General features: G+C 43.8%; 1 protein-coding gene across 5 annotated transcripts in view; it reads left to right on the top strand.

The window, feature by feature from the left end:
• The window catches only part of CARD11 (caspase recruitment domain family member 11), a 133,411-nt gene that overhangs the window by 99,442 nt on the left and 21,469 nt on the right, over nt 1–12,500 (top strand). For all 5 annotated transcript variants that reach the window (XM_020975231.2, XM_020975234.2, XM_020975235.2 and 2 more), the window contains 7 exons: nt 43–110; nt 1,604–1,704; nt 3,032–3,084; nt 5,435–5,567; nt 6,530–6,731; nt 7,245–7,371; nt 12,036–12,276. In XM_020975231.2, coding sequence (XP_020830890.1) covers nt 43–110; nt 1,604–1,704; nt 3,032–3,084; nt 5,435–5,567; nt 6,530–6,731; nt 7,245–7,371; nt 12,036–12,276 — 925 coding nt within the window. The remainder of the gene's footprint in view (nt 1–42; nt 111–1,603; nt 1,705–3,031; nt 3,085–5,434; nt 5,568–6,529; nt 6,732–7,244; nt 7,372–12,035; nt 12,277–12,500) is intronic.

Genomic DNA, 12,500 nt, shown 5'->3' with positions numbered 1-12,500 from the left:
TCTCTCTCTCTCTCTCTCTCTCTCTCTCTCTCTCCTGTAAAGAAAATGGAATGGATGCCAGTAGCAACTCCTCCAATCCTCTTTCCATCGACAACTCTCTCAACAAAATGGTAAGATGCTCCTCTCCCTTACTTTAACCTGTAGCCATCTGGAACCTTATCTCCAGCTCCTTAAGACCGTAACTAAGTTGTGTTCCCTCACAGAGTATTGCCTCCTGCTTCCTATTCATGCATAGGCATGTTCTTGGAGCCATGCTATTCACCTTTCCAGAGTCATTATGCTAGGTCTTATGTTTATTTAAAGATATTTCAACACAACCTTAAGACACATTTACACCTCCTTGCCTCCTCCTCTCCCAATTTAACACTCAGTGGGTGGAGGAGAAGATGGGTCTCCCAGGGGCTGTAATGAGTCCTACATACCTTTGAAAACCTGGGATCTTCTGTATCTTCTCAGCCCCTGGCAATTTTGGCAGGATTGGGGAGGCAGGGCGGTAATGCTGTTAGGTGGAAATCCAAGTATATCAAAGCAAATCTCCCCCCTCCCTCCCTCACTGTGGGCGAGCTCAGCTGTTGCCCAGGCAGTTCTAACCATGAACCAAGTTGCCCTGACTCCAATACCCAGACCCCACAAGGAGTAAAAACTCCTGGAAATTAGAAACCCTGCCCCTGAAGAGGGCAGACCCCATAGGACATGGGTTCTTAACTTTTTTGTGGGTTGTGGACTCCTTTGGAGGGCTGATGAATCCTATGGCCCCTTCTCAGAATAATATTTTTCAGTGAATAACATTAAATACCTGGGATTGCAAAGGAAATTGGTTATATTGATTTATAATTGTAATATTTTTAAAATTCACAAATCCCAGATTAAGAATTCTCGCCCAGTTTGGCATTCAAAATAGGCCCCTGGGGGAGGATGGCAGGGATGTGTGTAATGAAGGATTCCTGCCTGACTGTTGTGTAGGATAGAATATCTCCAAGGCTCCTGAAAGCAGGCCTCATGTGCTGTGGTGCATCCTGGCTCGTGGCCCCTTTAACATGGGCCTGATTTCAACATCTGTGCGGGCCTGCTAAGCCTCAGGCAGCTGACTGCATGCAAGCAGCAATTGGTGTCTTCATGCAATGTGCCTCTGTCCCTGGAACATACAGGGAAGGTCCTGGGCACAGTGAGCAATGAAAGCCCTCCAGTTTCTGAAGGGGAAAATGCGGCATCCTGCTCTTTGGCAAGCATGCCTGTACCACCCCTCCTCCCCTCCCTGCCCCACTTTTTCACACAGATGTGTAAGCAGATGTACACTAATCTCAGTGGTCATGAGCTAAGCCTGTTCCATTTCTGTAGCCAGGATTTGGAGGGAGAGGCAAGAGTGTCATGGCTGCCCTCAAAAACTTTTCTGAGTCAAAAGGGACATAGATTCAGTTAAGGATGTAGCTTCCAGAGTTAAAGATGTATTAAACTGTGTGTGTATACACACACACAAACACACACACACACACACACATATACATATATGTAGGCATATGCAAAATACATACACACACATATATATATACATATATGTGCATATATAATGATGTGTGGGTGTGTGTATTTGTGTGTTTTAAAGCTGCCCCTTAGAAATCGCAATAGCATCATGTCTATCACTGCGGAGCCTCCAGGAAATGACTCCATTGTCAGAAGATGTAAAGAAGACGCACCTCATCGTAGGTAAGTGACTAGGAAAGGAAGACAAGCCCCTCGGGAAAAAAACAATCATCTTGCTGCTCAGTGTCAATTCAGACCACTTCCATAGAGGAAACACAATCCTTAGACTTTCCTCCAAGGAATGGGGTAGGAGTGGTCACTCAGTGCCACTGAGAAAGCAAGACTGTGGCATAGGTTATGCTTGTACAAGTCCCTACACTAGAGTGAAAATAGAACAATGTTCAGAAGCATCTGGATGTTTGGCAACCTGCATGGGAAGCCATTGACTGGTACTTGACTTTAGTGGGGCCCCTCACCACACTCCCTTCTCCCTTTGATTGGGCATTCAGAGGAGTAGTTGGGCATTCCATTTCCTCTTTGTGGGGGAAGGGTCATCTGTGGAAAGGAATTGTTGGCATGGGCAGTAGGAGAACTAAAGAGTTACTCCATAGTGCCTTCTGGAGAATGACTTGGAGAGAAGATAGAATTTCTGCGTTAACTTTGTCTACAATGCCGGTGAGTTAACTTGAAATTCCGTACGAACTCCCTTAGCAATCCTGCAGTGTCTCCTTTTCCTGGTGCAGGAAGCAGGCCAGATAGCATGGGATTTGGGAGTCGTTTGAGTTTTCTTTTTTAGGTAGCCATGTGCTGCTGTTGTTATTCCTACACCCTGATCTGCTGTTAGTGTCCCTGGATGCCCCATTTGAAAGGACCATAAATGAAAAATGGCGAACAGTATAAAGCATTGCTGTCTTCCATTCGTTCTGCCGATCAGAGCACTCAAGCTATTTTCAGCCCATCATGGAATAAAAATCCACTGAAGTACAAATGGGTATTACACAATTAGTCTCTCAAAGAAGTCAGAATCAGAGTGGAAATATCAGGCTCAAACCCACAGAGACCTACTCTTACCTACCATCCCCAGTTCTTCAGCTTATGCCATTAGTGCTACCTGTACTCCCCCCCACTCTACTATTCACCCCTAAGTTTTCACACTTTGTTGCCTCTTAAATGTATATACCTCAGTCTCCAGAGTTACTTTCCGTTCAAAGATGCCTTACTAATGACATTGCCTTCCAATGAATAGCTTAGGGATTCATAAGAGTGTTTATTTTGCTTTCCAATCTTGTTCTTGCGTCCCCACGCCATCCTACCCATTTATTTTCTGCCATTTCATCTCCTGGTCCTGTCACAAAGGGCCCCCTCATCAATACCTATTAGAAAGTTGAAAATCTCTCCCTATCTCTTTCTTTCTCTTTACTCTTTCTCTTCCTCCTTACCACTCCTCTCAGGCACTCTCACACATATACATACTCTGCTACCACCATCATCTCTCCCTTTTGTCTTACAGTATAGTTGAAGAAGACACTGACAGTTTTGGATTTGATGCTTTAGATCTAGATGGTAAGTGAATGGCTAATTGGAGGGCTCCTGCAAGTAGAAGTGAACACCTCTGTCTACTCCAACCAGTTAGTGGTACGAGAATGAAGGAGAGCTGGGTAGGGTAACACATGTCTGTAATCTCTGCTAGCAGGGAGGCTGAGGTGGTAGATCTCTTGAACCAAGTCAATTAGATGTCCACATTAAGTCCAAAATCAATATGATGAGTCCCTAGAGAGCAAAGGACCATGAAGTTGCCTAGGAAAGGATGAACCATCCCAGATCGGAGATAGCAGATCAAAGCCCCTGTGTCATTCTGGATTGTGAATAGACACTGAACTTCTAGCCTGGGCAATATGGAGAGAACTAGCCCCTAAAAAAAGGAGAAGGAAGGGAAAGGGGTTTGGATGATGGCGAGCACATTGAAGTTGTACTTTATTACCATGAGATATAAGAAGGAAAGTCACTGGGGTAAGGCCTAAGTCTGGAGGCTTCTTCCATAGATTTATAGGGTTTTTTTGCAGAGAGGCAGTAGGAAAGAGGGAAGAGGAAGAGACAGAGAGACAGAGAGGGGGAAGAGGAAGAGGAGAAGAAGAAGAGAAGTAGGAGGAGGAGAGAAAAAAGAAGAGGAGGAGGAAGAGGAAAGAGAGAGAAAAAGAGACAGGGAAAAGGACAGAATGGTTTACTATTTTAAAACCTAAGAGCATAGGACTCCTAGATCTATCAGTGGAAAAACAGGTTATACCTTTGGAAGAAAGAAAGGAGAGAGAGAGAGAGGAAGAGATGAAGGAAGGGTTTTATTATGTAACAAAAATGCCAGTTTCAGAAAGGATGCAGGAAGGAGAGAGACTGAAAGATGATCCTAGGGGGAGAGGACAAAGATAATGTTATTGTCACAACCTGCTAAGCTAGGTGCTGTAGCTAAGGAAAAGCCAAAAGGACTTGTGAAGAGGGGGCCTGGGCATCAAGGCTATGAAGAAGGCATCATTCTCAACCAATAGGTCTCCTGACCTGTAGTAAACCTAGCAATGCAGAAAATTCTCCAGATTCCTGGATTTAGGATTCATGATTTTGAATATTCAAGGGTTTGTCATCTCAGCCCACCTGAAGTTGAGCTGCCTTCCCCACTCCAGCACTACCTCTCATTTGCAACAGCCCACAGAGGCCTCTGGATAAAAAGGCATTGTGGAATCCTCCTTGACTGGAGAGAGTCATAAGCTGAAAAATGCTTCAGAAAAGTAATAGCCCCTAACAAAGGCTGTGTAATTAGAAGAATTGAAAAAACATTGGAAAATAAAAGGGAGAACTTTGGAGAGAAATGTGGCTCTGTTTAAACTGTTTTGAGTTGGGAATAAATAGCCTTTTGCAAATAAATCTTTATTATTAATACTTTGAAGTATTTGTAGATTTTTCAGTTCTGTGGATCTCTGGACTTATCACTTTCTGAATGGGGAAGGTATCCTATAACCTAGGTATCACATGATTTAAAACAGGATGGAAAAAAAGAGCTTTCTGACATTGAGAGGCAGTGTGGTCCAATGGAAATAGAGTTGTGTTTGGAGGCACAGGGCCTAGGTTCAAATCTTGGCTTTGATGCTTGTTACCTATGTGACACTTGTCAAGTCACCTCACCTCAGTGGGCTTCATTTTCCTCTCCTGCAAAAGGGGTTGAACTAGATGATCTCTAAATCTGTGATCCTAGCATTCAGCTTCTTCAAAGCCACCCTTTTCCTAGCTCTCACTTGGGAAACTGGCATTGGCCTAATGGCCACTGCCCTAGATGATGGGGTAGCTGTACAGTAGAAGGTATAAAATCAAAATTTGCTTCAACATAAATTCAGAAACCATTGAAAAGTGATCATAGAAAGGCTCATTAACCTTGATTGAGATACCCAAACGTCTAGAGTTCTTGAGAAACAGACATTGTGCCACAGTGACTCCCAACGTCAGAGGACCGTGTGAATTACTATTAGAACAGATGCAAATGACTCCACCTTCTGCCTCTGAGGGTTGTCTTCTCTGGATCATAGAGTGAGGCCAAATGTGATCCAACTGCATTTTCCCTCCTAGCTTTCTTATCTGGAAGAGACATCTCCCTCCCAGTGGCATCGGCGCCCCCAAAGGGAATAAGGACATCTGGCTATGGAGCCATTTGTGGTTCTGGGTTTGTGCTTTGGCTAAACAAGAAGCAAAAGAGTAAACTTAACTGTGATTGTAGAGTCTCACTGACATCTGGCAAGACTGACATAGGTGGATTGGGTTTGCCATTTCCAAATATAATTGCTTTACTCTGTGTGTTTCTCTTTCCCTAATTGGTCACTGCTACTATCAGCTACTTCATTAGCCCAATAGAGATTATTTTCCCCCTTTTCAGATGACAACCATGACCGCTACTCCTTTGGACCCCCCTCCATCCACTCCTCTTCCTCTTCCCATCAGTCTGAGAGCCTGGATGCCTTTGATCTTGAGCAAGTCAACATCATGTTTAGGAAATTTTCTCTGGAAAGGTACTGCAGTGGGAAATGGGAGAGTGAAGGGTGAGGATGGGGGTAGTGATGAAGGGAGGTAGCTGGTTTTATGGAGATAAATTCTACCCTGGTTTTCTGAGAAGTGAACCAACTTGTGACAACTGCATGTTACCCTGAACTCCTGAGTTATCCTGAAGCCATAGAACTTTAAAATCATTTAGCAGTAAGTGAGCTTAAAGTTCATCTAGTCCAACTCGCCCCATTCTGTAGATGAAGAGATTGAGGTCCATGGAAATTGAGTGACCTTCTCCACCTTGCTCAGCTAGTTAGCAACAGACTCTGACATAGAATGGTTTTTGGGCCAGTGGGAAAAAAACTGGATTTGAAGTCAAGGGATCTGAGTTCAAATCCTAACTCTGTCACCTGTGTGATCATGGGAAAATCACTTCATTTATCTGGGATTCAGTTTCCTTATCTATAAAATGAGGGGTTTAAACTATATGCCCTCTAAGATGCCTCCCAGCTCTATATATATCTATGGTGCTATGTGCTCAAGTTTCCCAACTCCCAACCCAGTGCTTTTCCCCATACATCTCAAAGTCCCTGTGAAGTCCTACTTGGCAAAGTCACCAACTGTTCCAGTTAAAGTCCGGTGGCTTACAGAGTCATGGTCAAGAAAAGGGCAAGGTTTGGTTGAACTAGACTGACTCCAGTGACCTTATGTCTCAGTCCTGACAGTATCTGGATTCAGTCCCTTTTAGTCATGGGAAATTGGTTCCATTTCCTGCCTGTGCTTTTGATAATTGAAAGCCTTTTCCCGTAAGTTAAGCCACTAAAACCTGTTTTTCTCCATCCACACTCCAGCTCCTGATAAATACAGGAAGCTGGTGCATGCAGGTTCTGTCTCCCCTTGGCTTTTCCTGGGTAGAAGCTCTCTATTTTTAGCCCAGTGCATCTGAAAACAGACCCATCTAAGCAGCTTCTTGATTTCCTGGCCCTAGACCTTTCCGTCCCTCTGTCACATCTGTTGGTCACATCAAGACCACATGCCATCCAGTGCAGCACACAACCCTGAACGGAGATAACCTCATCACTGAAATCACCCTGCTGGGGGGAAATGATCGAGGCAGCTTCATTCACTCTGTCAAGCCAGGATCCCTGGCGGAAAAAGAAGGCCTCCGGGAGGGACACCAGCTGCTACTGGTGAGGCTTTAAAAAAAAAAAGAAAGTTCTCATTATTTTCCCCTCCATTTCTTCTCTGTATTTATGCCACTGACACAATGCAAGGTCCCCTGACAATCTGTTCCTGTGTTTTCTATAGAATGCCTAAATGAAAAGATAAAAAAATGTGAAAGAGCAGGGCCTCCTCTCTGGCCCCTTTTATTCTCCACCCCCAAGAATGCCATCTTTGGGAGGGGATGGGAGTTATGAAAGGTCACACCCCCCTCTTCCCCCAGCCCCATCCAGTATTCTTGATTGCATTTCTAGAATAGAACCCTACTACTGCACACATGCATGCACGGGCTCAGAGAGGCAGGTGATAAGAAAGTTTAACAAGCATGATTTAAGTAGGAAGCTTTATTCCCTCCCAGCAGCACCAGGCAAGTTGTTTGTTCAGAAAAAGATGCTTTTATTTCGTATGTGGAATAATCCTACTCACGAGGCTTGGCCGGCCCAGGAGCCCTCAGTGAGGAACAGTGTTTCTTTGATATCTAGCTGGAGGGCTGCATCAAAGGCGAGAAGCAGAGCGTTCCCTTGGATACTTGCACGAAGGAGGAAGCACACTGGACAATTCAGAGATGTAATGGCCCCATCACACTGCACTATAAATTCAACCATGAAGGTAAGGCCTGAGTAAACCCCATTCAGCACCACGGCCAACGCTCCAGTGGAGTCCCATTCATTTCTCACCAATCTTCTCATGCAAATGGTGGAGAAGGCACTGGATTTAGAGTCAGGAAGCTTGGGTTTGAATTGGCTCTGATACTTCCTGGTTGTAGAACCCAGGGCAAGCTACCAGATTTCTTGGAGTCTCACCTGTAAAATGGGGACAATAATCATAGCAACTCACAATTAGGTTTACAAAGTACTTTTCTCACAGTCATTTGGAGAGGGAGGGATGGGAGTTATGCTTGGGGTAGGGACTAAACCTGGCTTTCACTGGTGTAGGCAACACCCCATAAGGAAAAGCCCTCTGCTAAGCACTGGTCAGGGCAACAAGCTGTTCTTTTTCACAAGTGACATCTCGCTTCCTGGAGAGAGCTCCAGGCCCTTGCATGGACTTTTTGTTCCCTATGACTATAATTTGTATTATCCTAATCTCTGACTCTTAAAAGCCCTGGTTTTCTGTACATATCAACTCAAACACAGTCTTCTACATGAAGCCTTTCCTCCTCCCCTAAGCTGCTTGTGTCTCCCTGCACCACAATGATTTGGGAAAAAGAGGGCAAAAGACCTCTCGTTTCCAAGGTATAGAGAATTTCAGTTGAAGAAACTTCCTCTACCAATGAAAACCAGCACCCATTCTTTAATGTATAGTTTTAGAGACTATATTGCTTGGGGCACTAAAAGGCTTAATGGCTTATCCAAGATCACCCAATCAATATGTGTCCAAGGTAGGACTTGAAGGCAGTTCTTCCTGATTCCTGGGCAAGTTTCTATTCATTATGCCAAGTGGACTCTCAAATCAAAGCAGCAAGCATTTACTAAACTCCTATACCAGGCACTGTGCTAAGTGCTGGGGATAGAAAGAAAGGTAAATACAGTCCCTGCCTTCAAACAGTTTACAATCTACTGGGCGAGAAGACATGCAACAGAAGATATAAATGATAGAGATAAAAATGTAAATATAGATGATATAGGTATAAATACACATAGATATACATACACATAATTTGTATGAATGTTATTATCCCCATTTTACAGATGAGGAAATAAGCACAGAAAGGTTAAATAACTTACCCAAGGTCACAAAGCTAATAAGTGTCAGAGCCAGAATTCAAACCCAGGTATCTCCTGATTTTAGTTCAGTATTCTTTCCATTATGTGCTTGTACTGTGTACCTCACAGCATCTTTGTGAGGAAAGTACTTATCCACATCAAAGCACTCCAGACATGAAAGTTTTTCTTATTATCTTGTTATTGAATTCCATCAGTACTATTTATTTTTTCTTCAACCAGGGTTTCTTCATCTTTTTTGGTGTCACTGACACCTTTGACAATCTGGCGAAGCCAGAACCCTTTCTCATGTAAATGTCTTAAAGTACATAAAATAAAATGCATGGGTGTAAAAAGGAAACCAAAGGGTAGTGAAAATAAAGATATCTTTTTTCCCGCCGAAGTTCATAGACCCCCTGAAATCTTTTCACAGACCCCTACTCTAGATCAGTCTTCATAATGACAAGTTATGTGCTCACACTGTCATTTCTCCCCTCCCTGCGCTGGCCTCCATCTTACAGACCAGCCAGTGCTCTGAGTGATCATGATCAGACCAAAGACAGGACACTGAACTTGCTATTTTGCACCCCACCTGGCCACAAATGGAGAATATGTCCCCCAGATATGCAAACATGGGTTAGAAACTGGGTTAGAAGAGAGCCAGCAGACGGAGCAAGCATGACAGCTAAACACCAAGTGATGCATATGGCTTCTTGCAAAATGGAGTTTTTGTTTTCTTGCATGCACAACTAAGGAATACACTTTCTCCTGGATCTAAAGCAATCATTTGGCTACAGCAACCAATTCTTGGTCCAGGGCTGGGCTGTGCCTGGGGAGGCTAGGCTGTCATCAGATTAAAACCCACAGACCTTTGGCTCTTTGGTTCCTCAAGCATCCCCGTAACAAGCATCTCCCTCTCCCTTTGCCTCCAGTGGCTTTTTAATAGTATTGCCCATATCTTGCCTAAGTCACCCTAGCTATTGTGCGCTGGGCTTTGTTTTACATTTCCAACGTCTGCTTTACCATTCTCACCTCTGAATTTTCCTGGATGATTATCTCTGCAGCTGGATCTTATTTTTAACCAGTAAGGCTCATGAATGTTTAAACGGAGCACAAATAGCCAGCTTCTCTCCAGACAGTCTCTCCACCGGCAAAAGCATCCTCCCAGCAGTGTCCTGTCAGTGCAGAAAATAATCATAATAATGCTTTGCACCTAAACACAGGTCAAATTTCACAGCAGACATTTGGTAGGGAGTAGTTTTCTCACTCCATGGCCTGGCATTCATTCTACCATAAAATCACAAGAGGTGCTGTCTGTATACCAGCTCTCCAGAAGGTTTCCCCCATGAAAATAAAAGTCCTCTATAACAGAGAATTCTTGTTGGATCAGAGATTAAGAGTTAAGGGAGACCTTAGAGGGCATCTGGTCCATCTCTCTTGTTTTACCCGGGAAGAAACTGAAGCCTAGGGAGAGAAAGGGACTCCGACAAGGTCATCCAGGTAGTGGGTAGCAGACCCTGGATTCCAACCAAGTACCCTGACTCTAAGTCTAGCTCTTTCCACCGCCCTGTGCTGTGTTCAGCCTCACCCTTGCAAATTACAAAGTCCACGGTTGGCCCCTGTTACTAACCCTCATCTAGCTCCCCTGACATAGTAGCTAGGTTGTTGAACCTGGAATCAGGAAGACCTGGGTTCCAATACTTCTCAGGCCCTTACTTGCTGTGAATAGTCCAGTCGCTTAATCTCTCTGAGCCTGTTTCCTCATCTGTACAAAGAGGATGCTAATAGTACCTACCTGATAGGTTTATGGTGAGAATAAGAGAGCTTAAGTATATAAAGTACTTGACTAACTTTAAAATGCTGCATAAAGGCTAGTTATTATCATTGTTATCTGGTGGGGAGGATGAAGATTTAGACGAGAATCAGGAAAGGAGCTCAAGGAATGGAATCTTGGTACTAAGCTAGCAGTGGGGGGGAGAACAAGTTCTCTATAATCTAGGTATCTTCTAGATGCCTAGGCCATCCATTCCAAACCAGTGGGAGGCCTCATCCAACCTGACTCTCACTTATTCCGTTTAAGCATTCAGATAGTTATTCTTGAATGATTCATATCTTTTTATGGTGTTATACAATTCTCCCTTTGAACATTGGTCCATGCTTTGGATAAGGTCAATTATCTAGAAGACAGATATCATACCTGTCTGTTTTGCTATCCAGTGCCTATCCAGTATGCCAACAAGTAGTATCTGAATAATTTAATTTAAAACATTAGCAATTCACAGGACCTCAACCTGCGCTCAAACAGCCTGCCCTTAGAAGGAAGGTCTCTAGTTGGAACAGTGGATAGAATGCTGAACCCGGAGTCAGGGAGACCTAAGTTCAAAAGCTGCCTCAGACACTTACTACCTTTGTGTCCTTGGACAAGTCACTTGACTTTTCTAAGCCTTTGTTCCCTCATCTGTAAAAATGAGGGGTTGGATTCTTTGTTGAGTTGTTTCAGTTGAGATTTTCCTGGCAGAGATATTGGAGTGGTTTGCAATTTCCTTCTCCAGCTCATTTTTCAGTTGAGGAAACTGAAGCAAATAGGGTTAAGTGACTTGTCCAGGGTCGCATAGCTAGTGTCTGAGGCTAGATTTGAACTCAGTCTTCCTAACTCCAGGCCTGGTACTCTATCCACTGTGTGCCACCTAGCTGCCCTAGTGTTAGATTTAATGACCTCCAAATTCTAGTTCTAAACCAATGATGCTATGTTTTGGTCTAAGAAATGACAGAGATAGTATTGGAGCCATAGGACAGTGGAGAAAAAGTAGGTTTACTGCAAGCATCGGGATAAAAGTTTTACACCTAAGTTGGTTTTTTTTTTGTTTTAATGTCACCCAAACGACTACAGAGTAGGCAAGGTATGGCTACACCACAGTTCGCATGGAAAAGATGTGAAGGTTTTAGTGCAGCGCAAACTCAATATGCCACAACAATACGGTCTTGGACTCAGATCTGCATGAACAGAAATCCTTGTTCAAAGAGTTCCTATTCCAGTGGGGGAGACAACACATGGAATGTTTCAGCTGCAAGTCAGATACAAAGGTCCCATGGTCCTCAGGGCACAACAGCAAAGCAGATGGTCAGTCCTCTTCTTTAATGTCATTTCCACTGATAAAATAGTATCAGTTTCTAACATTGAACCATTTGACAATGTCAAGGGCTTTAGTCACAAAAATTTTCTTTTTGGGGCATGCAATGGCTGTAGCACCATCAGGAGCTGTGGCCAAGATGCATCTCCGTAGGGGTTGCTTCCCAGGATAGTGGTTGAGGACACTGGGCTAAAAGCATCACTATTCCCAAGGCTCTTGGCTTAGAGTCTCAGGCTATCCCCGTAAGTGTCTGTTCCACTGTCACTAATCCATCAGGAGCCATGGTTACCATGCTTTGTTCCATTTGAAAGAACACCTCAATATGATCTTCTGAATCCTTCCTTAAGCAAAGAAGAGCAGTGGTTCAGTGCCTCAGTCTACACACACACACACACACAGGCAGGGGTGATTATTTTTTTAAATTCTTCTTCCCCCTCAGGTTACCGGAAGCTGCTAAAGGACATGGAAGATGGCCTGATCACATCAGGGGATTCATTTTACATCCGGCTAAATCTGAACATCTCCAGTCAACTTGACTCCTGTTCTATGTCAGTGAAGTGCGATGAAGTGGTACATGTTCGTGACACAATGTACCAGGACAAATATGAGTGGCTTTGTGCTCGGGTTGATCCATTCAACAACAGGGACCTGGAAATGGGAACTATTCCCAGCTACAGAAGGTGAGCCTAGAAATATAAAGGGATCTATCCAGTGGTGTTCTGGTAGATGTTTAACAACTAAGCGGGATGGGATGGGGGGTAGGGGAGTGTGCACCTGATATACTTTTATGTTTAATCTGCCTCATTAGCATTTTCTCCATCACTTTCTTAAATCTTGATAATCCAAAACAATAAAAACAATAAACCAAGCCCTGATTTGTAGCCTTTGCTGATTTCTGCAGTCT

This window comes from Phascolarctos cinereus, unplaced genomic scaffold, assembly GCF_003287225.1.
Source record: "Phascolarctos cinereus isolate Bilbo 61053 unplaced genomic scaffold, phaCin_HiC Scaffold_4;HRSCAF=312, whole genome shotgun sequence".
In the NCBI taxonomy this organism is placed as follows: domain Eukaryota; kingdom Metazoa; phylum Chordata; class Mammalia; order Diprotodontia; family Phascolarctidae; genus Phascolarctos; species Phascolarctos cinereus.
The sequence above is the reverse complement of the archived record's forward strand: the minus strand, read 5'-3'. Positions and strand labels throughout refer to the sequence as shown.